Here is a 25271-nt window from a genome sequence, read left to right on the forward strand (position 1 = left end):
ATTTTCCCACACTCTCTTGGCCAGTCTGGACATAGCAGTGGAAGCCTTTCCCATGCGCTTGTTGATTTCTGCATCTAGAGACAGGTTACTGGTGATAGTTGAGCCTTGGTAGGTGAACTCTTGAACCACTTCCAGAGCGTGGTCGCCAATATTGATGGATGGAGCATTTCTGACATCCTGCCCCATGATGTTTGTTTTCTTGAGGCTGATGGTTAGGCCAAATTCATTAGTGTAGGATTAGTATAAATGGGTGGTTGATGGTTGGCACAGACTCGGTGGGCCAAAGGGCCTGTTTCAGTGCTGTATCTCTAAACTAAACTAAACTAAACAGAACAGAGTTTGTGGCGGGAGCCAAAGAAAATAGCTTCACTGTGGCTGGGCTAAAACCTGATTGGAGGGATTCAAACCTAGAGTTCTAGGAAAGATGGGCATGGAATTTGGAGCCAACAGCATGTTAAATGACTTTGAAGAGGAAAGGGAGTTTGCAGATGGGGCTGTAGTTTGCAAGGATGAGAGGCCAAGGGTTTTGTTTTTGAGGAGAGGGGTGTTGATGGCAGATTTGAAGGAGAGGGGAACAGTACCTGAGCACAGGAACAATTCCATTGTCAGCAAACATGATATGAAAGCAAAACAATTAGAGTTGATGTGAGGATTTTCTTTTAACACAGCAAGTAACTATGATCTGGAAGACAGTATCTGAAAGAGTGGTGAAAGCCGATTCAATAATAATGTTCAAAACAGAACTGGATAAATACTTGAAGTGAAAAAAATTCAAGGTTATTGGGAAAGAGCAAGGAAGTGTGATTAATTGGATAGCTATCAAAGAGCCAGCACAGGCATGATGGACTGAATGGCCTACTTCCATGCTATATAATTTTATGCCCATTGATGTCCTCCAGCACTGACCCTGCCACAGTTTGTGAGTTAAATGGAAGGCCACCTCATTAGCATCAATCAGGTGGACACAAGTGCCACTACATAAGCATCTCTATCCCATGCCCACAAAAACTCCACCATTCTAATGACCAAGGTGGGCGCTGCCTAGGTTCTAAACTCTGTCAATGTTCCTGTCAGTACCCTGAGTAATGTTCCTCTAACAACTGCACTCCATAATAAAAATGCTCTGATGTTCAGAGAACCAATGGCATCACACATCCACCAAAATGTGCCGTCAGGTTTAGTGAGCTGGTTTCAGTAAAGAGAGCCAATCCTCACATTTACAGTCTATTAAGAAAATGGGTCTCTGCATTACAAAGCAGATCCCAGAAAGAATGCACTCAACTGGAAAATAAAAATGAGAGAGCAGCACACAGAGGTGACAGGAACAGTTGTAAATAATCAATGTAGCTTAATATAGCTATAGGTCTGCTAATTAATTTTTAGCAGCACCACTTGTTATGCCACTGTGTTCTTCAATTACTGATGTGGATTGATACATCTTTTGATAGAGAGGATAGTAATACGGTCTAATTTGCTTTAATTCCTGCTGTTGGCATGTGAACAAAATAGTAGTTCTGCTTCCAATTTCATTTAAAGACTACTCAGTGTACAGCGACAGATGGACTAGTTTAAGTAACCCCACTAATAAAGAGGTGAGCGTGAGAGAAAACGGAGAACTACAGACCTACTAGTTTGACGTCAGTAGTAGGGAAAATGTTCAAATCTATTATAAAGGATGAGATAACTGGATACTTGGAAAATAATGATATGGTTGGGCAGAGTCAACATGGATTTGTGAAAGAGAAATCACGTTTGACAAACCTGTTGGAGTTTTTTGAAGATGTTACTTGTAGCATAGATAAAGAAGAACCAGTTGATGTAGTGTATTTGGATTTCCAGAAGGCTTTTGATAAGGTCCCACACAGGAGGTTAGTAAATAAAATTAAAGCACATGAGATTGGGGGTAATATACTGCAATGGATTGAGAATTAGTCAAATTGGAAAGCAGAGAGTAGGAGTAAATGGGGCATTCTCAGGATGGCAGGCTGTTACTAGTGGGGTCAGTGGTTGGGCCCCAGTTGTCCACAATCTATATAAATGATTTGGATATGGGAACGAAGTGTAACATTTCCAAATTTGCTGATGACGCAAAACTAGGTGGGAATGTAAATTGTGAGGAGGATGCAAGTGAATGGGCAAGAACATGGCAGATGGACTATAATGTGGAAAAATGTGAAGTCATTCACCTTGGTAGGAAAACAGAAATGTTAAGCATTTCTTAAATGGTGAGAGGTTGGGAAATGTTGATGTCCAAAGGGACCTGGGTGTCCTCGTTCATGTGTCACTAAAAGCTAGTATACAGGTGCAGTAAGCAATTAAGAAGGCAAATGGTATGTTCACCTTCATTGCAAGGGGATTTGAGCACTGGAGTAAATATGGATTGCTTCAATTGTATAAAGCCTTGGTGAGACCATATCTGGAGTATTGTGTACAGTTTTGGTCTCCTTATCTAAGGAAGGATATACTTGCCATAGAGAGGGTGCAATGGAGGTTTACCAGAATAATCCCTGGGATGGTGGGATTGTCTTGAGGAGAGACTGCAGAAACTGGGTCTGTATTCTCTAGAGTTTTGAAGAATGAGAGGCGATCTCATTGAAACTTACAAAATTCTTACAGGGTGCGACAGGGTAGATGTGGATAGGATGTTTCCTCCGGCTGGTGAGCCTAGAACCAGGGAACACAGTCTCAGAATAAGAGGGCAGGCCATTTAAGACTGAAATGAGAAGGAGTTTCTTTACTCGGAGGGTGGTGAATCTGTGGAATTCTCTACCCCAGAAAGCTGTGGAAGCTCAATCATTGAGCATGTTCAAAACAGAAATTGATAGGTTTCTGAAAACTAATGACATCAAGGGATATGGGTATAGTGGGGAAAAAATGGCAATGAGGTAGATGATCAGCCATGATCTGTTTGAATGGCGGAGCTGGCTCGATTGGCTGAATGGCCTACTCCTGCTCCTACTTACTACGATACTAGTGCTGTAAATCTCCGCCATGGATAGAATTCAGCCATTAGCTGAAGGTGGAATTGTAATGAAGTTACTCATTCATATAGCTTGCATCAGTTATTCTGATCTGTTAATGGTCAACAAGGTTGGACAGGTATTATTTAGTAAATATCCCAAATGCCATTCATGCACTTACGAACCTTTACTACTGGAATAAAGTTCTCATAAATCATTTCCAATCTAAATAATTACAGCTTCTTAACATCAGTTTAAGATATCATGAAAAAGGTAATCCAGAAGTCTATATGGAAAAATTGGAAACGAATGGCACGTAAAATCAGAACTATATGCTTTGTTGAAGTGGTAGTGACCTTCATGCTACAGGAAGAACTGTTTAAGGGTGATGACCTTTGGCACTGGAATGCAATTCCCCCGCCCCAATCCATGCTCCTGGAAGCTGGACTTGGGTAAAGTAACAACACTACTGTAACCCAGAGGCAGATATGGCAGAGGATAAGAAAATAATAATGTGAAGACGACAACTGAAGGGGGTATTCAATTGCCAGATCAGAATTTAAATCCAAAGGGAATCAGAAAAAGCAATGACCCAACTTGTTGCCATCACAGTTTGGATGGGATAATGATTAATTTCAGGATTATCCACTAAGGAATTCAGTGTTCTGCTCTGTCGGCAGTGATTTCCACCACACTATAAATAATACAGGGTTGGCAACAAGGTGAATAGTATGCAAGACGAAGATAAGAACTTGTATGCAGAAGGCAGATTTAGCATCAATCTACAAACAAAATAAATTGATTAAAAATCAGTTTTTTTTCTTTGTACTTTCTATTTTTGCATTTTTGGCAGGATTAAAAGTATTACGTTCAGGTAATAGAAATGACTGGAGCTGGAGTAATAAGATAAAGCCAATCTACGTCAAGGCTAGTAATTTATAATTTTGTGTAACCTTGCATGTGAATGCAAAGTTGGTATAATGATTTGGTACCAGGTATCAGCCAGATTGGTGTATCCTATTTCTGGCTTTGCTATGAGAGATTCTGAACCTAGATGGTTGAAACCCAAATTGTCTCAAACCTTTCTTTTGTCCTGTTTCACTTCTTAGAGAGATGTTGGTTGCCAAGATAAAAGCAAATGCAATGCTGTGATATTCCTGTTGGGTTTGTGCACTTACGCGATCTGTTTAGCCCTGCTTTGAATATGATTTATCCTTCCGAGGATGCAATTTATATTTCCAGGTGTGGATACCGATATAACTATTCAGAAAATAAATTGTGGCTAAACTTAATTGGATCTACCCATTCTATAATGAGCTTAAGTGATGTTTTGAGTGTAAAAACAACTTGCAGGCACTTTGACATTTCCTGGGCTCGTTTGTAACTTTCATTCAACTGGGCTACTATTGAGAGAAAAGTCAAATTCATTGTAGTGTTCAATTCAGGTAGATACACTTCACTACTTATTAAAAAAGTGAATTGTTTAATTGGCCATTTGCTTTATATTGCATGCTTAGCATCTACTGGGTCTGCCATTGCAATCTCAGAGACTGGATACTAGTCAGGGGAAATCATAATTGAATCTTGATTCCAATAAGGCAGACGCATCCCAGAATCGGCCACCACTAAGGTCACAATGCAAAGTCTCCAACAGTATCACTAGAAGTTCTGTGTGAGATTGGACTTTGGACTGATGTGTGGAGCACTTCAAAATCCATATATTCCCCCTTTTCTCTTGATACTGTGTGTTCCTTTTGCATCTGATCAATGCTGACTTTTAGATGTAGCCAATCAAAATGGTATGGACTGGGACTGGTCCTGGATTGGTCAATGGCAAGGCTATCTCAACGAACAGGAGGCTGAGATCAGTTTTACAGCATAACCCAATCTCCCAATGGTGCTAACGAGTAAAGTTGAGAGACTTAATGATATTTCTTCAAAGCTACTCCAAGCTTTTACAGGGTTTTTTTGCATTGGCTGTTTGACTTTGAAAACCTTTGATATTAAAAATGACTTGTAAATGAATCAGAATGATTTTTAACTATTTCACTTTTAAGCATTGTGTAAAAAATGAGAATCACCTTTAAATGCACTCCATAGTAGTAAAGAAATCACAATGGATAAGAAAAACTGAACAAACGTTGCTTTAAAAAATTGTGTAAAAAAAGACATTGGCCTAGCAATTGGCTCAAACCTGAATACCACCTAATAGCTTATTCAAGGGCCTAATGCCAGATTTAGGTGAGCACCAGGGACACCTGTACAGCACCTGATTTTATATGGTGTCAGATGTGTTTCTGCCACTTTCAGTTGCACACTCCTTGATAACTATTCGGTACCGTTTAGCTCATCTTCTGAGCATATTATATAACTAAGTTGTATGGTTATATGGAATGAAGTGCAACATACTTTACAACTATCCACCACTGACTCTAGAAACAAGATGCACCAATAAAGTTCTGAGTAGCAAGCCTAAATAACTACTGCAAGTGGTGCAAAGGTACAATCTTCCTTAATCTTCAAAGCATATCATCTTGCACATAGAAAAGAGTACAGCTGAAGTCAACCATAATACTGAAAACATTGGCTCCAAAATTCCTTCAACAATAATTACAATTGCTGATAGAACCTGCTGGAAAATGGCAGAGACCCAGTTTGCCAGAGATGAATCTAAAGTTGGGCTTGCACCTGCCTGTCCAAAGGTAATAAGATGCTTTCCAGTGACCCTGTAAACCTTGGCAGGGTCAGCAGTGGTGCTTGTGCACCTGCAGTTAACGGTGGGATCATAACCATCAGATTTTTTATGCGTGTGTGTATCTCACTTTGCTTTGCTTTACTCCAGAATCAGATCCGGGCTTGATTTATGTGACTCTGGGATTATTGTCATTGCACCTTAGACATGAAAAGGCAGAGGGTAACTTGTCATAAATAATGATGTGCAAATGCTTCGAAACCAGTGATTATGATTTTCTCCTACTGAACATACTTGTTGTTTATTGTGTGATCAAAAATTGAGAATACTTAAAGAAAAAAATCTTGCCCTCATACAATAGTGAAATATCTAATAAATTTAAAGTATTTGGCACATTATCTTTCAGCTAAAACTGTTTTAGATAAAATGAAACAAACATACACAATATGTCTGATAATTAGCTGAGAATGTAAAAATGCTAACCTTTTCTGTGCCTCTTCAAGATGTCCTTCTTCTACCTTATGATCATTCTTTGCTAGAAATCAAAAAAAATTCTGATGTTATTATGCTAATAGCAGAAATAAATACCTTATTGTCATTGTTACTGTGCAGTAAAGATGAACTTCATTGAACCTTCATTCTTGATTTAGGACAGTAGTACATTTTTGTATTGTTATGAGACAATAAATTGGAAAAAATTGCAGCAATAATGCCAAAAGACATGAATTAATCATACATAACAGTCCTCTGATAGCTAGAATCAGCACCAATGACACTATAAGATTAAAATAGTGTGACATTAAAAAGTAGATCTCAAGGCTGTAACCACATCTCAACACTCAGATGACTGTCACAAGTCATGCTAACTTTGCTCTTGTGGTTGATTTCATCAACTGAAAACCTTGATCAGCTCACTTTCTTGTAATCACTCTCAGGAAGTCATTGTTTTCCATAGTTATTATACAGTGGGTGCTAATTTATCAGCACAATATTTGCGTGGCTGTGAAGTTGGAATTAAAAATAGTGATGTTTTAACAAAAGTTTACTTAAAATTTTCCAGTGATCTAGTATCAACAACTAAGAAAAAGTAGTTATACAAAAGGATTCAATCTTTAAGAGGCAATAGCCTTTAATTCAGTACATGTTAAAAAAAAGGTAAAGTTTAGTGTGAAAGACCTTACTGATGATGCTGCAAAAATTAAATAAAATTGAAGTGCTGTTACAGTCTTAAAGGCTTATGGCTGCTTAATGGGGCTGGAGCATCTCGAGGTCTTCAGAAGTTCTGTGAGGAAAGATGGGAGCCTGAGCCTGGGTGAGCAGTGTGGAAGCATTCAACTTGCAAACAATTATCCTGGAGTACCTATGAAAAGTTACTTTTGCCTGAAATAAATCTTTAAAGTTGCACTACAGAAAGGCAAAATTTTGTGGCATTAGTTACAAAAAGGGAGGGCTGAATTTTATTTTCCGGCAAAAAGAATGGCAGCCCACACGCAAGAACTGCGCTCAGCCACGTCACACCACAGCAATCCTGCGTGTGACAGTGCATTTAAATATACAGGGCAGGCCACCCCCCCACCCCCAATCACGTGGGGTGGCTTCAGCGACACCGTGAATGGCGTCAGCTGCCTCTGTGCAGGCGCTGGAGCCATTTTTAAAGGGCTGCCAGACCTGCCCAGAGGCTGCAGAGTTGAACACTGTACCCGCCCCCCAGTAAACAGCAAATATTTGTAGGCCTTGTTCCCCCCCCTCCCAAAACACTTACTCTGTAGGGTTGACCTCTACCACACCCTCACAAAACACTTAGATTCCAGAGTTGCCCTCTGCCCCCGCCACCAGAGGTCACCCGTTCCCCTCCCACCCCCAACACTACAAATGCAGAGTTGACTTCCCCCCCCCGTCCCCCCAACAACACTAAAACTCCCAAGCTCCACCTTTTCCCACCTCAGTGGCGCCAGCTTTCCCTGGACGGGAAAGTGAAAGCGCGTGAGTGCCACCTGTTGCACAGAAGATCCTGAACTGTAGGTAAGATTGTGGGGAATTGTATTTAAATTTAGTCATGACCTTTATTTAAATATTTAAAGTCAGGTCCCACCGCCGAGCAGTGGGGGTCCCTCACGGAGCCTCACCGATGCTGGGAAAATCAGGCCCGGCAATCCAGCACGGGCTGCGTGGCAGACCGCTGCCACTCCGATCTTCCAGCGCACCCCACCGCCATGGAGTCCAACGTCAGGAGCTGAACAAAATTCAGCCCAGAGTGTGCAATCCATCAGTATGGCCATAAAGAGGGCTGGTCACATAAGATGATCTTATATTGATGACAAGGCCACTGTGCATCTGATGCTCAGGAGGGATACATTATTTCTCTATCATGGAAGGAAGGCCCCGAAGGCAATGGCACACAGGTGGTAAGATGTAGATGAAGCATCAGCTGCAGCATCACTCTGCTATGGCCATGCATGTAAAGAAGTTTAACGATCCCACCAGGAGGGGGAAAGCAAGTGCGTATCTTTATACAGATTTAATGATATTTGTCACCTATATGGCAACTACCTAGTATTTACTATCACACAAAATGTAATGAATCAGTTAAAATAGCATTATGTAATGATGTTGCAATAAGGATTGACTGAGTAATCATGAGTCACACTCATTGCAAAGAAGTATCTGCCAGGATCGAATGAAACAAAGATCAGTAAAGCAGCAGCACCACCTTCGCAGTAAGCCTCAGCAAAGGGAACAGTAAATCATGGAAATCTTGCATGTCTCTGCAGAAGAAGGTGGAATTAAACAGGATACGGAAGTAAAACCAGGCAGTCACCTTGTTTGAGCAAAGGGCAACAAAGCTTCAGTGACACAGCTAAAGAGGTGGCTAGATATGGTGAAGTAGGTGAACATGTCCCTACTGAGGAATGGTTCTCTTTCCCTTCAAGATCGGTCAATCTGTCTGAAAATGTCAGCTTTCAGGATCTTCCTATGTAGATGGTAGAGACGATAAAGCCCACGAGTATACATTTACTTAACTATTTAACTTTATGTCTGTCCCTTTTTATGTCTTCATAGAAACAGCAGCACAGAGGCTACACCCTTCATGAAACCTGCAAGAAGCACGACAGCAGGTGCCTTGTTGCAATTCTAAGGCTTGGCATGCGGTTTCCAATGACATAAATGTAGTGAAAACTGCTGATTTTCACTGGTGTGCTTCCTCCGGCCCCTCAGCTTTTAAGCAAGAAATTTATGAAGAGAACATTCTGTGGATCTCCATCTGTTTTCTCCAGTTCGGCGTGCTTCTTCCATAGGTGATTTTGGGGTGTTAGGGTCATAAAAATTAAATCTGAAATCTCTACATTTGAATATTTTGAGCGTGTACACACCCAAACCACAGTTGATGTCAAGATTGTATCCAACAACACTTAAAATTGGGCTTGCTATGCCTATAGTGTATAAGCTCTGGAATAATTATCTGAAGCCTTCAAGTCCTTTATTGATTTCTCCAATTTTTATATTTTCTTCATAAGGTGCATCTTCCATTCGACCATTTTTCCTAGCCATCATGGAAAACTTTGCCCAATCACAATTATTCACCCACAATAGATTACCTTTTTAACTTTCCTGCATTTTGCTTTCTTCCCTCTTTCTCCTGGACCTTCTTCCTTTGATGCAGATGATAAAGTAACACAGACAAGGTCCATTACCTAATGCTTTGTTTGACAGGCATATCGATTTGGGGTGGGGGGGGAACAGGACACTGCATTTGATGTCAGGCAATGAAGAGATGAGTATCTATGTTTTCTTTGATGATTCTAATAGGTTCATCAGCCCCAGATATATAATTTGAATTTCTGACAGTGTGTGGAGAGCAGAGACGAGTGCAGTATGCATTAGTGATCTGCAATATTTTGATGGGGATGAGGAGAATGCAGTCCTCTTTTCAAATGATCTAAGCTAAGCATCAAGCTCCCAATATCCCAAGATTAGCATTTAAAATTAAAGCACATGGGATTGGGGGTAATGTACTGTGATGGATAGAAAATTGGTTGGCGGAAAGGAAACAAAGAGGAGGGATAAATGGGTCTTTTTCCAAATGGCAGGCAGTGACTAGGGGGTACCGCAGGGATCGGTGCTAGGACCCCAGCTACTCACAATATACGTTAATGATTTAGATGAGGGAACAAAATTTAATATCTCCAAATTTGCAGATGACACAAAACTGGGTGGGAGGGTGAGTTGTTAAGAGGATGCAGAGAGGCTTCAGGGTGATTTGGACAAGTTGAGTGAGTGCGCTAATAATGCATGGTAGATGCAGTATAATGTGAATAAATGTGAGGTTATCCACTTTGGTAGCAAAAACAGGAAGGCAGATTATCTGAACAGCTATAAACTGAGAGAGGGGAATATGCAGCGAGACCTGGGTGTTCTCGTACACCAGTCGCTGAAGGTAAGCATGCAGGTGCAACAGGTGGTAAAAAAGGCAAATGGCATGTTGGCCTTCATAGCGAGAGGATTCGAGTACAGGAGTAGGGATGTCTTGCTGCAATTATACAGGGCCTTGGTGAGGCCACGCCTGGAATATTGTGTGCAGTTTTGGTCTCCTTATCTGAGGAAGGATGTTCTTGCTATAGAGAGAGCGCAGCGAAGGTTTACCAGACTGATTCCTGGGATGGTGGGACTGACGTATGAGGAGAGACTGAGTCGGTTAGGATTATATTCATGAGCTCAGAAGAGTGATGGGGGATCTCATAGAAACCAATAAAATTCTAACAGGACTTGACAGGGTAGATGCAGAAAGGATGTTTCTGATGGTGGGGAAGTCCAGAACCAGGGGTCATAGTCTAAGGATACAGGGTAAACCTTTCAGGATTGAGATGAGGAGAAATTCCTTCACCTGGAAAGTGGTGAACCTGTGGAATTCGTTACCACAAAAAGCAGTTGAGGCCAAAACATTGTATGTTTTCAAGAAGGAGTTAGATATAGCTCTTGGGTCTAAAGGGATCAAAGGATATGGGGGGAAAGCGGGAACAGGTTACTGAGTTGGATGATCAGCCATGATCATAATGAATGGTGGAGCAGGATCGAAGGGCCAAATGGCCTACTCCTGCTCCTATTTTCTATGTTTCCAATATCGAAACATCTGAAGCTAAATCCAAAGAAACTCACATTTGAATATATCCGCTAATTTGCTACTAAATGTGAGCTGAAGTTTGCAATTGAAGCTTTCATTACTACATGTAAATATGTATATAATTGAATATAATAGCTAAACAATTTAACATATACAACCAATAATGTTTTTGTATAAAGTGCTCACGTGCATCTTAAAAGTTCTGATTTTATAACATCATGTCTGATCTGCAGAGCATTGAAGTAAGTGAGTGAAACATTCAAAAGATAAAGAATCATAATGAATAATGGAGGCTTCTCAGCACCTATTTTAATTTCTAATGTCATTCACAATTCTGTAGAATACAAATGTGTTGGAAAAGCAATCTGTGAAACTATGTTCCATGTCAAATGCAATCTTTCACAATTCAAGATGATTAGGGCTAAATTTAAGTCACCAAAGCTCTATTAAGAACACAATGAAACTCAAAAGCTTTGTGGGTTAAGCTTTTGTTTTTTTCTTCCCATTACAGTTCTTAACAGTGTTACATTATACTCAACAATATCTGATAAGGAAATCAGATATGCAAGTTTTGTTAAAATTTATGATATGGGAAATTTTAACATTTAGCAGTATGTTAATCCTTTCAAAACTGCAGATGAATTTACTTGTTCGGGTGCTGTCAGATTATGGGGTGAGGTAGGGTGGGGGCGCGGTGGGTGATAAGATTGTCATGTCACAGATTAACATGATCTATTAATACACAATACAGGTTTCACTGGTCCCTTAACTACCCTTTAAAGTTGTCTTTCAGGTAGCAATTTAAAAAAAGTTGTTTCCACCTCAAAATGGATATTGGGACCTGAAGCACAGAGGAAGAAAATTTGCAAATGATTTTAAACTTGGGAAAAAGGTTGGATATTTAAAATTAGAAAAGAATTGGGAAGGTAGTGTTAATTCAGATCCATGCCAAATAGTGAAGAATGAAGCTAGACATAGATTATTTTCTTGATAGACTGTTTATTGGCAGAATGCAGCATTACATATCTCTGCCTCTTGCTTAACCATTCATATCCCAGCAGGCTCGCTTTATATCCCCTTTAAGTCATGAATTAAACAATGCCCTTTACCTGTGTATCTTTACAATACAATTAACCTACCACTAACAGGTAGAATGAAAAAAATAAAGGGATGACAAGGTAAGCACAACAAAGGTGTTTTCTTTTAGGTCAAATACTGTAATTTCTCTGATTCCAGGGCTTGAATTTAATACTTGCGGTTAATATAACAGTAATAAAGCTATTCCTTTGTGAACAACTCTATTTACTGTAATAACAACACTAATTTCAGCATCACCATGTGTGAACTGAAAACAAATTAAATTACTCAGGCCAGGGAGATGGATAAGGGCTAAACTCTCCATTAGTTGCTTTTCATTGATGTTGGAAGGTGATTGTATGCATTTGGAAATTTAAAAGACCATTAGTTACAAAGGCTGCTCAATGCCTGAACTCAGTGTATCTGGATTCTGGCATAGTTTGGGTCCATTAGGGGTTCCCTGCGTTGTGGCCAAGAGCCTTGAAGATTGAAACATTTTTGCTTTTTTATGTTTGTTACTGTAGTTACTGTGGGTGGCTATTTTCCTCACTGGTGTTGAATTTCTTTTATGGTTTTGTAGTTCGATGAATTTTGAAGAATATGAGTCATTACAGTTTGGATATATTATGATAAATTCCCTGCACCTCGCAGTGGCCAGACTGACTGTTTGTTAACAGTTTCTGCCTCATCCTAAGGTCTCAAGAAATTCATGGTGGTTTTGGCACACTGCACCTTCAGGTCTGCAGCACATTACAAATATGATGCTCATTGTCATCAGTACTGATGGACATTGGACACAAAAAACCTGTATGATCAAGCACTGAGACCCGATGCCTTCTGTGTGCCTGTTTTTGCATGATGCACAAAAAAGCAATGGGGAAAAGCCTGTGGCACAAATGGCCAGTTAAGTGCTATGCTTACGAAGACAACAAAGAATATTAATGAGATTCTTGCCCCATAGCGTGTTCTCGGGAATTGAACAGCTCTGATGATGCTCAGTTCCTTCTAGGCGAATAGCAGGCTTTACCCGGTTCCTTCCTCGTTTATGTCACTGATCTTTGATAGTCCAGTTGTTCTGGCAGTGCTGCCCTGATGCTTGAGGAAATTCAAGGCTATAGTAATTATCTACCACATTTTTCTAACTTCAGCTAATGTAAAACAGCAGGGAGGTGAGAGATGGTGTGTTAAATTACCAGAGAAAAGTACTCAAGAAAAACTGAGGAAGATCATAGCAATTATAGACGTTATAAACCAGTGATGAGACAGGTTGATATATTACTGTTTGACAGAAAGGATTACATTAAACTGTTAAGCGAGGTAGTATTTCCAATAAAAACTGCAAGTCTATTACAATCTAAGTGTCTAATTTTCATTTAGATGGTGACGTTTACAGAATTTAATCCAATTAGTTAATTTCTATTCATCATAACCAGTATAAAGTGGGTTTGTTATATCTAGCACAATTGAAATTCTTATCATTTATCTATTTATCTATGTCAGGGAGACATCAGAAAAAAAGGTCACCCTTGTTCTGGCTGCTGTCATCAGCCAAACGCACCAGTTGTCAGGCCTCCCTCTCAATGTCCTCCTGTGCTCCTGCCTTTCAATCAATTGCTGGCTACCTTTTAAATATAGTGCCTGACATGACCCAGTACTTCCCCCCTACCACCTAATTGGCTGGCTCCCACATCTGCTGGCCATTAATTGGGCAGCCCCGACAATATTGCTGTTTCAATTCCGCCACACGCTTTACATCCCGACATTGGGACTATGTTGTTGCCGGCAAAATCTCACCTTCGTTTTTGATAAAGTTTTGGATTTATCAAGGTAAAAGTGGTTAGTATTCCACTTTCTTTATTCATTAGCAGCAATAAGCACACTTACGTGAAGTATAAATTGAAGCTTGCAATACTGTAAACTAATACTCTGCTTTAACCTCATCCCAGATGAACATTCTTCACTGCACTACTCAGAATCTTTTCTTTTTCTCACAACAACCATTCTTATCCTCCTTGTACCAGCTACTGCACTGCCTGACCAGTATTTCCTTCCCCCTGCCCCACCAAGATTGCTGCTGGCCATTTCTTCTCTGCATGTTGCATACAAATGGTGATGGTGTTGTGGGCTAGAGTCCTCGGTGACGTCACTTACTGTGACTTCACAGGGCTGCCATTGGGAAGACAGCAGTTAGCCCCAGGAATCGATGTTAACAGCTCTTAGGTGCCCCCATGGAGGGAGAAAGTTTTATGAATGCCTTCGCTCAATGATAGCACTCTTGGTTGTGGTCATGGGATCAACCCCCACTCTAGAGTGGCACTTCAATACAGTGCTGAGCGAGTGCTGCATTGTTGGAGGCAAAGTCACGAAAGGGCTATATAAATGCAAGTTCAACATTTTAACAGTGTCCTCTCCCTCCCTTCAGTGGGCAGTGATTTACCTATGTTAATTTACTGATGTAAAGCTTTCTCCCCCTGCCACAGTACTGAAATGACCCTTATCAAATTTACAAATTACATCCTATATACATCCCTCTACATACTTCTCAACCTGTCTGCAGCCTTTGAAATGGTTGACTACAATATCTTCATCCAACACTTCTCCTCCATCACCAAGTTGGGTGGGATTGCCCTCACCTAGATCTATTTCTATCTATCCATTCATAGCCAGAGAAACACCTGCAATGGCTTCTCTTCCCACTCGTGCACCTCTGGAGTCTGCCAAGTATCTATCTATGGCCCCCTCCTATTTCTCAACTATATTCTGACCCATGGCAACATCTTCTGAAAACACAATACCAGGTTCCACATATATGCTGACCACACCCAGCTCTATCTCTCTCAACCTCCCCCCACTGCTTCTGATTTGTTACACTGCTCGTCTGACATCCTGTATCGAATAAGCAGGAATTTCCTCCAACTAAACACTGGGAAGACCAAAGGCATTGAATTTGGACCGGGCACAAACTCCGTTCACTAGCCATTGACTACATCCCTCTCCCTGGCAACTGTTTGAGGCTGAACCACACCATTCACAACCTTGGCATCCTATTTGACCCTGAATTGAGCTTCTGACTCCACGTCTTCTCGATCAACAAGACTGCCAACTTCTACCTTTGTAACACTGCCGATCTTTGCCCCGACCTCAGCTCATCTGCTACTGAAATCATCATCCATGCCTTTCTTACCTCTAGACTTGACTAGCCCGTCTCTCACCTTACACCCTCTGTAAACTTGCAGTCATCCAAAACCCTGCAGCCTGTATCCTAACTTGTACCAGGTCCAGTTCACCAATCATCCCTGTACTCGCTGAAGTACATTGGCTCAGTCTGGCAATGCCTCAACTTTAACATTTTCATCCTTGTTTTAAATGCCTCCATGCTCTCACCCTCTCCATGTCTGGAACATCCTCCAGCCATACAACTCTCCAAGATATCTGCACTCCTCCATTTATTATCTTTAGCGCATCCCCAACTTTAACTGCTGCGCCTTCAATTGCCTAGGTCTTAAGGTCTGGAATTCACTCTCTAAACCTCTTTGCCTCTAACTCTCTCCTCCTTCAAAATGCTCCTTAAAACCTAACTCTTTGACCAGGCTTTTGAATCCTTGTCCTAATATCTCCTTATGTGGCTTGGTGTCAAACCTTGTGATGTTTTACAACATTAAAGACACGATACGAATACAAGTTGTTGTTGTGATTTAGCTATGTATACCTTGTCAAGGCTGCTGATCCTGCCACTTTAGGGACATCTCTGACACTTTAAATTTGTCCCCAGTTCTTCTGCTGCTGTATTTCACTTGGGGATTATGGCATGCTCCCTCTTGGTGGTGGGAATCCCACCGGGACAGTGTTATGCATTAATAACGAACCTGACACTGTTGCCTGGGTCCAGGTTGGGCTGGGATCAGAGGGTGGGTGGAAGTCTTGGAACTCTGCCCCGAAGAGCATAATCCAGCCACTAATTGTGAGCAAGGCCACAAGCGACCCACTAATATACTTACAAAACTTTTTATGAATTTCCAAGCAAAAGGGTTGATATAAATTATTAGAGGAACATAAAAGCTTTTTGAAAATGTTAGCTAGATTTTCTGATGCATTTATGCTGACTCCCTCATATAATTTCAGCATAATGCCACAGAGAAGTCTTCAGGATATATTTGTCAGCAACCTCTTTGTCCTTGCTATGTCTGAGGATTTTCCACTAGAAGTGATGGAGATGTCAAACATGTCACCTAAATATGGGCAGCTGTTTTCAAACACCATGCAACTGAAGGCAATGCTTCATATGAGATCAAGTGCACCCTGGAAAGACTGAACACAATGAAAGCCTTGTGTTCCTTGTGAGAAGTTGCAGAGGAGAGCAATTTAAAAATCAAATGGCAGGAAAACCTGTGTCATCAAAAACAGGGCAAACAATTGCATAGAGCAAGGCTAAAACAAAATTTCCTGTTATGCCCAGCTATGCGAAGGAGGCCACCAGCCATGCTAAGGCTTGCTGCAGCCAATCTCTGCCCCCTCTAGGCAGAGTCCCTGGGAGAAGCTGCCAATAAAGTGCTAATGAGTTTGACCTCAGAAATATAGTAATGAGCCTGATAAGGTTAGGAGTGCAGACTTGTGATGAGCAGAATTCCCACCTTGCTGCACTTCTGGGTTAATGGCTGAGTAGAAAACAGGACTGCTATATTTTGTCAGTATTGCTGTCTATAATAAAGAAATGTTTGGTGATTAAAATTCAGATTTATTGGTAATAGTATTTTCTGGAATAGTGTACTTGTAATATATTTAAATAATTTGGGTTGGCAAAATTAAGCACTGATATATTAAAAATGTTCAGTTGGAAATCAATGCAGTTGTCAAACATAACCAAGCCTACAAAATTATTTATAGCACGTGTATGTAACTCATCACCAGCAGTTCATATTTTTGTTGTCATCACTTGAAGAGTCAGCCCAAATGTTGCACAGCACAATCTTTTTTGGCTGTCAGTGTCTTCCACCAAATTGCCTTATGACTTTAATGTGGTTTAGTGCTACCTTGCAAACTTAATCTTAATTCTAAACCTATTTCACTTTTTTAAAAATCTCACTTAAAGAAACTACATCAACAAACTTCTGATACTCAATAAGAACATACAGGACTCTTGTACAGATATGCATGATGATCTTTTGGTGTTTGCTGACCAGCTGGACATTGATGAAGTGAAATCCCTTTCGATTAGTTAGTATTCCTGAGTGATCTGGGGTGCCTTGATTGCCACATGACTCCGTGGGCCTGTGGGAATCCAGCCAGAGCAGCAAATCTGAACACTTCCTCATTCTGACTGGCTTCATCAATAGTGAAGTGCACCTAAGTGCCGGCTATGGCAAACATAGCATCAGTCACCTGTGAGGTGCACTTGTGGCACCAGGTTGTGAAATTCTACAAATATCCTCAGCAGATCACTGGAAGGAGCTGGAGCTGAAGAAATTAAAGGCTGTGGTGGCTTTAGCCATTACTGGCAATGCATTGTCCACCTGTCCCTTTTGGCAGGACATCTTCCAGGAGGCTGCAGATGTCAGTGACTGCCTGACTGGAAATTCTGAGCCTCCTGAGGCACTGGTGTTCAGTCATGTCCAGAAAGCTAATCCGCTATCTGTATATACCTTGGGTTGGGGGCTATCACCTCCAGTGAGCTGGATCTCTGTTAATCACCCCTGTCCTGTAGAGCGACAGGGGGTTGAGGAGAAGGCTGCTGCTCCTCTTGTACCTTATGGTCCATGGTAGAGAACATAGAAGCTTTCATGCTGCTGAGAAGGCAGACAGCTAGGAAGTAGAGATCCAAGGCAATAAAAAACTCTTAAGGTAGTAGAAATGACTTCCAAAGTACTGGAAATCACTTCCAACATGGTGAAAGCACACTCTCAGAACACGTCCTCCGGGCAAAAGCCTTTCACTTAAATGAGTAAGTAGGTAACCCATCTCAGTATTTAAAGCCTTTCTTGCCTGTTAATTTCTCAACCCCATCAATTCCCACTGTCCTCTCACCTTGTTTTCCCTGAGGAGTTCCACGCATTCCAGGAAACCCATGAGCACAAGATTGAAGTCAGAGTCCTGGATTAAAACAGCAGCTAATGATCATTTAACATATTTAAATGGCAGACCCAGCCATCCCATGGGGGTTTCTTGCATACTAAAAAACTTGTTCATGTTAAAGGCAGAAGTTGGTGGTTTCCTGCAAGCTTCCCAGCATGTGGGAGTTTCAGATGTTTTAACTTGCCAACCACACAGAAATCGTAGCAAGTTAAAATTCTGACCCCCACCCCAAACCAGATTTTCTGGGTGTGGCTGAACTAGGTGTCCTGCATGCCAGCGGACCAGGAAGTTGCATGCAAGACATCCAAACCACAATTAATAATTCCTGCCAGCTTAGCTGGGAGCTTCCACCACCCACTCCATACCTGACTAGGAAATTCACTGGAAATAGGTGGAACTTGGGCATTCTTGGGGTGTAAAAGATTCTAAGTTTGCTCTTCTTTGGAGACACACAATTTACCCAACTTTATGCTGGTGCAGCACTGTTTTACCTAATTTGAACATCTGCCACATGAATGCTGCCTGAATATGTCTATTGCTTTATCCTATCCATATATATTGATTAAATTAATGTGGCAGGAGTTTTGGACGGTGAAATTTTAGAAATATATTAAAGAAAATTTATGAACTCGAACCAGCTACTTGATCACGGGGTCATTTTCATTTTCACTTGTTATCTTCTCCATTGGCCGAATTTGAAAAATGAATTTTGGTTCTGTGCCATTGCCACACAAGCTAAATCTTGGCATAACAGAAAGGCGCCATAAAGACGGCATTAGGTCTCTAAAAACTTCTTAGATTGGCACATACTTCGCTCACTTGGCTAGGAACTAGCACAAGAGTTCCATTGGAAAAAAAATTTTTAAACAGCAGATTGAAAAGCACTAAAAAATACGCTGAATGAAATTTGTGACCAGTTTTATATTTGACAGGACTTGGGCAGAACTTTGACATATATTCAGCAAGAGTCAATCTGAATATTTAAATCAGACTCAAATTCAGCCATTGCCATACTCAACACTAAGCTGCCATTTTTAGACTGCCACAGAGAGGAATGGAATGATATAACAGTTTCTAGGGATTTTTCTTGGCCCATTGGAAACAGGGCAGAACCTTTTCCCACCCACATGATTCTGCAGCATTTTCTTGAGTTGGGACCTAATTTAGTATAAAGGGCAGGTTTAATGTAGGCATCCTGCTATTCCAAGCCACTGCAATGAAGGGAAATATGGCTTAGTTGCAACAGTTGAAAGGCTTAAAAGGGTCAGACGACAATCCAAGTCTTAAGAAGGCAGAGATAAAGCAACAGCACTGTAAAAAGACAACAACAACTTGGATTACTACACCTTTAATGTACTAAAATGTCCCAAGGTACTTCACAGAAGCGTTATCAAACAAAATTTGACATGAGCACATAAAGAGATATTAGGGCAGTGATCAAAAGCCTGGTGAAAGAGGAAGGGTTTAAGGAACATCTTCAAGGATGAGAGAGGTAGATATGTGAGAGGTTTAGGGAGATAATTCCAGAACTTAGGACTTAGGCAGCTGAAGGCCTGGCTGGGAATGGTGCAGTGATGAAAATTGGGGATGCACAAAAGAATGGCAGGAAGTGGCCTAGTGCCTGGAGTGTCTGCTGTGATCAAGGTCCCAAGATTCTCAGAGGGTTTCTCAGTGCTCGGAGAGATAAAGGCAAAAAAAGCAAAACTATTTTGAACACAAGATAGGAAGCCCTACAAAAGCATAATGTGGGAAATGTGAGTAGATGGTGCCGGCTATCCATCCCACAAGTGGCAATAAGGCCATGGAAACATTTTACTGATTTCACTAAGTTGGAAAAGGTAAGCAAAGACATGAGTACTCTGAAATAATGTTGGAAACATGACTAATCTTCACATCTTTTGTGTCTATATGGTGTGTATATTTACACATGGTGTAAACAGAGCTGTTAATATACAACCACACTCACAAATCCCCTCACCTGAGCCATGTGTTCCTCTCTCATCATTCCAGTATTTTACTTAGTGAGAACAAGAATGGCAGTGTTTGAGTGAAAAGTAGAGATTGCTGCATAGCCTTTACTTCTTTTTTGATTCATTCATGGGATGTGGGCATCGCTGGCTAGGCTAGCATTTATTGTCCATCCCTAATTGCCCTTGAGAAGGTGGTGGTGAGCTGCCTTCTTAAACCGCTGCAGTCCATGTGGGGTAGGTACACCGACAGTGCTGTTAGGAAGGGAGTTCCAGAATTTTGACCTAGCGACAGTGAAGGAACTGCGATATAGTTCCAACTCAGGATAGTGTGTGACTTGGAGGGGAACTTGCAGGTGGTGGTGTTTCCATGCATCTGCTGCCCTTGTCCTTCCAGATGGTAGAGGTCGCGGGTTTGGAAGTTGCTGTCGAAGAAGCCTTTGTAGGTTGCTGCAGTGCATCTTGTAGATGGTACACACTGCTGCCACTGTGTGTCAGTGGTGGAGGGAGTGAATGTTGAAGGTGGTGGATGGGGTGCTGATCAAGCGGCCTGCTTTATCCTGGATGGTGTCGAGCTTCTTGAGTGTTGTTGGAGCTGCACCCATCCAGGCAAGTGGAGAGTATTCCATCACACTCCTGATTTGTGCCTGGTAGATGGTAGACAGGCATTATGGAGACAGGAGATGAGTTACCCGCCACAGAATTCCCAGCCTCTGACCTGCTCTGAAAGCCACAGCATTTATGTGGCTGGTCCTGTTCAGTTTCTGGTCAATGGTGACACCCAGGATGTTGATAGTGGGGGGTTCAGCAATGGTAATGCCATTGAGCATCAAGGGGAGATGGTTAGATTCCCTCTTATTTCAGATGGTCATTGCGTAGCACTTGTGTGGCGCAAATGTTACTTGCCACTTATCAGCCCAAGCCTGGATGTTGTCCAGGTCTTGTTGCATAATGATTCAGGCTGCTTCAGTATCTGAGGAGTTATGAATGGTGCTGAACATTGTGTAATCATCAGCGAACATCCCCACTTCTGACCTTATGATGGAGGGAAGTTCATTGATGAAGCAGCTGAAGATGATTGGGCCTAGGAAACCACCCTGAGGAACTCCTGCTGTGATGTTCTGGAGTGGAGATGATTGACGTCCAACACCCACAACCATCTTCCTTTGTGCTAGGAATGACTCCAACCGGTGGAGAGTTTTCCCCCGATTCCCATTGACTCCAGTTTTGCTAGGGCTCCTTGATGCCGTACTTGGTCAAATGCTGCCTTGATGTCAAGGGCAGTCACTCTCACCTCACCTCTGGAGTTCAGCTCTTTTGTCCATGTTTGGACCAAGGCTGTAATGAGGTCAGGAGCTGAGTGGCCCTGGCGGAACCCAAACTGAGTGTCAGTGAGCAGATTATTGCTGAGTAAGTGCTGCTTGAAAGCACTGTTGACGATCCCTTCCATCACTTTGCTGATGATCTAGAGTAGACTGATAGGGCAGTTATTGGCTCGGTTGGATTTGTCCTGCTTTTTGTGTACAGGACATATCTGGGCAATCTTCCACATTGCCGAGTAGATGCCAGTGTTGTAGCTGTACTGGATCAGCTTCTCTAGGGGTGTGGCTAGCTCTGGAGCACAAGTCTTCAGTACTATTGCCGGAAGGTTGTCTGGTTTGCAGTATCCAGTGTCTTCAGCTAGTTCTTGATATCATGTGGAGTGACTCGGATTGGTTGAAGACTGGCATCTGTGATGCTGGGGAACTCAGGAGGAGGCCAAAATGGATCATCCACTCGGCACTTCTGTCTGAAGATTGTTGCAAATGCTTCAGCCTTATCTTTTGCACTGATGTGCTGGGCTCCCCCATCTTTGAGAATGGGGACATTTGTGGAGCCTCCTCCTCCTGTTAGTTATTTAATTGTCCATCACAATTTACCACTGGATGTGGTAGGACTGCAGAGCTTTGATTTGATCCGTTGGTTGTGGGGTTACTTAGCTCTTTCTATTGCATGCTGTTTCCACTGTTTGGCATGCAAGTAGTTCTGTGTTGTAGCTTCACCAGGCTAACACCTTATTTTTAGGTATGAAACAAAAACAAGAAATGCTGGATTCACTCAGCAGGTCTGGCAGCATCTGTGGAAAGAGAAGCAGAGTTAACGTTTCGGGTCAGTGACCCTTCTTAGGGTTCCGAAGAAGGGTCACTGACCCGAAACGTTAACTCTGCTTCTCTTTCCACAGATGCTGCCAGACCTGCTGAGTGAATCCAGCATTTCTTGTTTTTGTTTCAGATTTCCAGCATCCGCAGTATTTTGCTTTTATTTTTAGGTATGCCTGGTGCTGCTCCTGGCATGCACTCCTGCACTTTTCAGTGAACTTGAAAGCATGATCACAATCATCCTATATTAACTGCTAGTTTTTCTACATTTTCCTGTTCTTTTCCAAAGGAAAATGTTGCTCATATTAGCAGCAACAAAATGCCATCAGTGGAGAAATGGTAACCATCAGGCTCTGAAGTAGATATATCCTGGGCAGATGCACAGGGTGACAGCAGATGGAGAAAATGGAGAAGAGCTGTCAGGTTGAGGTTGGTTACAGTATATAGTATGGTCAGTGGTTATGGTCTTCAGTCATCCTGATTAATTGCTCTGAGCATTGCTCAGCCACCTCTTCCAAATCTCCTTCCTGCAGCCTTCCATCTTGTGAGATGGTTTGCGCCTTGGTGGTCAACTCTGTGTTAAACATTGCCTAGCATGGCTCAGGGGCCCCAGTCTGACATGGCAGTCTCTACAACACTTGCTGCAGATGGAGGCAGTGGGCTGAGAATGTGCAGGATTTACTGGCCTCTGTTTTCTCTGGGCCCTCTTGTCAGCCAGCTGAGCTTTCTGTTTCCTCCTTGCCTCTACCAATGCCCTTCTGAACAGTCAGCTTCCAGAAGTCCGAGCTGTCACCCAGTTGTCTGTGTCAATGTTCTCCATCGTCAAAACTCACTTGCAGGTGTCTTTGTTGCAGTGGTATGGCCATCCAGTGGCCATTTCACTGACAGAAGGTCTTTGGGTATATGGCCATCAGCCAACTGATGAACATGGCCAATCCATCGCAGATGTCATTGGCTTAGTAATGAGTCTATGTTGATGGAATTAGCATGATGAGTTGGTGACCTCGTCCTGCTAAGATATGTCAAGGATACGTCTGAGACAGCGAAGGTGGAAACTGTTCAGCCTTTTCTCTTGCCGAGCATAAATTGTCCAGGTCTCACTACAGCACTGAGGACACAGGCTTGGTAGATTTGCAGTTTGGTGTTCTCCGGCAGGTTGCTGTTGTTCCAAACTCTTACTCAGCTTGGACATAACAGCTGCAGCTTTTGTAATGCGCACGTTGATTTTAGAATGGTGATGAAAGGTCACAGATTGAAATGTTAACTCTGTTTCTCTCTCCACAGATGCTGCCAGACCTGCTGAGTATTTGCAGCATTTTCTCTCCTTAATGGGTGTTGGCCATTTACAGCATGATTGATCTGATGAGCAGCCTGACAGTTCAAGAGCATTCATTCCTGTACCAAATTCATCATTTGCATCATGGCGCCTTATTATATCCAAGCACCAATTTAGATGCACACCTTTGGGGCAATGTAAATTGTGAGTCAGATGGCATATCACAGGGTGGAATGCAGAGCACCAGTAAGCAGAAAGATTTGGGAGGGATGAAGAAGAGCTAGCTGACTGGTCTCGTCTGAGAAGCCTAGGGACCCATATTTGGGGTCCAGTTTTAAAAAAAGCATGATTCAGGGGCAGAGATCTCAGTGGGCAGTTAAGGCAGTCTCACATGCTGCACATCGTGGTTAAGTTGAAGGGGTCCAAGGGCCTGCATCTGCTATACAATGCAGTAGATATGTCAGGAAATACAGAATATGGTAGTCTGGGAGATTTACATGTCAACAAGATATTGGAAGGTTCTAAGTGCAATTGCTGCTTCTGGATTGACAGCCATAACTGCTTCCTTAGACTTAATCAACAGAACTATAGCTCAAGGCTTTCACGACTTAATTAGGACTATTTGGTTTGTTGTCATGCAGAGAACTAGCCTATCTAAGCCTGTGCCCAGAAAAAATGGACTTGCAGCTGGAATAGCATCTTTACTTGGGCTACGGATCAGTTTTTCAACTTGGCAGCACTCCATTGCTGGTGAGGAAATTTTTTAAAGCAATCTTTTCTAAATTTTTTTCAAAACTTTTTTCATCGTTTTTAATAAGTCTTCTCTAGATAAACCTTTTCTAACAAGTCCTTTTCACTAGAAATTTTCTCTCAAGACATTTTCACATATCATCCTGCACTCCTCAGACAGTGGTTTTTTATTCATTCATTATAGTGAGTGGAAAAGCAGGGACTGGTGAGCACAGAGAATCCTGGCCACAGACATTTTGATAGCCACTTCTGTTTACGCATTTTTTGTTTGAAGAGAGTCTGCAGGAGAATGAAAAGAAAATACAACCAGTTGAAGTGGCAGCCTAGGACCATGAGCAGAAGGTTTTGGTTTACTATGTTGCCAAGGCTAATTTTGAGCCATACAGCATAGCACAGTCTGATATTTATTGAAAAGAGGAAACAATTCCAACACATGAAAAGGGAGGGCTTGAAAGGAAACAATGTAGTCTCCTTACACATCCTAAATGTTGAAAATCTCTTCCCCATAAATGTATAATCTTCCTGAGGAAGTGGAGGACTTAAAATATTGTGTTAATTCTGATGCTGTTTGGCAGGTCTGCAACTATTGCAGACTATCCCAACTGTGCTCCCCATCCTCCATCACCCCCAAGCTGCATTTAATTCACATAACATATTTATTAGTACTAGTAACCACTTTCCAGTTGTGCATCAAAGTGACTGTTCTTAGGTTCCTGGGTACAATTCTCAGCTTTTCAACAATTGATCTGACATCTTTATCTCTAATACTCCAATTCACAAACCCGACAGGACTGTTGAATCCAAGATAAAAAAAAACAAAAATCAAACCTATCATATCCACAATATTACTGGAACACTAAGTATATTTATAAACACTCAATTAAATCATACCTATAATGATTATAATTGGTATTCAACTGTTTAAAAGTGCATAGTTTTGGATCTACAACTGCCAATGACTGCATATATATTCTCCGATATATACAAAATAATAACTAACACATGCATTCATTTTGCCAAATCGCTAAAACCAAATATTCTTCTATGCTTATAGCTAAATAATCCATGTGTTAGTAAAATTAAAAACCAATAGCCACTTCCTCATTTGGCATCCTTTTCCTATCCCAGTGCACAGCATACTACTCAACATTATTGGGAGCACCATTCAGGGAACTAGCATATTTTTACACAATACTGAGGCAGGATTCAGCTACTTAGGAATT

At 41.7% G+C, this 25271-nt stretch overlaps 1 protein-coding gene across 2 annotated transcripts in view; it reads right to left on the bottom strand.

Moving 5' to 3' along the window:
* fmn1 (formin 1) overlaps nt 1-25271 on the bottom strand; it is a 578693-nt gene that overhangs the window by 141251 nt on the left and 412171 nt on the right. For both annotated transcript variants that reach the window (XM_068039414.1, XM_068039415.1), the window contains one exon: nt 6136-6187. In XM_068039414.1, coding sequence (XP_067895515.1) covers nt 6136-6187 — 52 coding nt within the window. The remainder of the gene's footprint in view (nt 1-6135; nt 6188-25271) is intronic.

Source organism: Heterodontus francisci, chromosome 9, assembly GCF_036365525.1.
Source record: "Heterodontus francisci isolate sHetFra1 chromosome 9, sHetFra1.hap1, whole genome shotgun sequence".
NCBI classification, from domain to species: Eukaryota; Metazoa; Chordata; class Chondrichthyes; order Heterodontiformes; family Heterodontidae; genus Heterodontus; species Heterodontus francisci.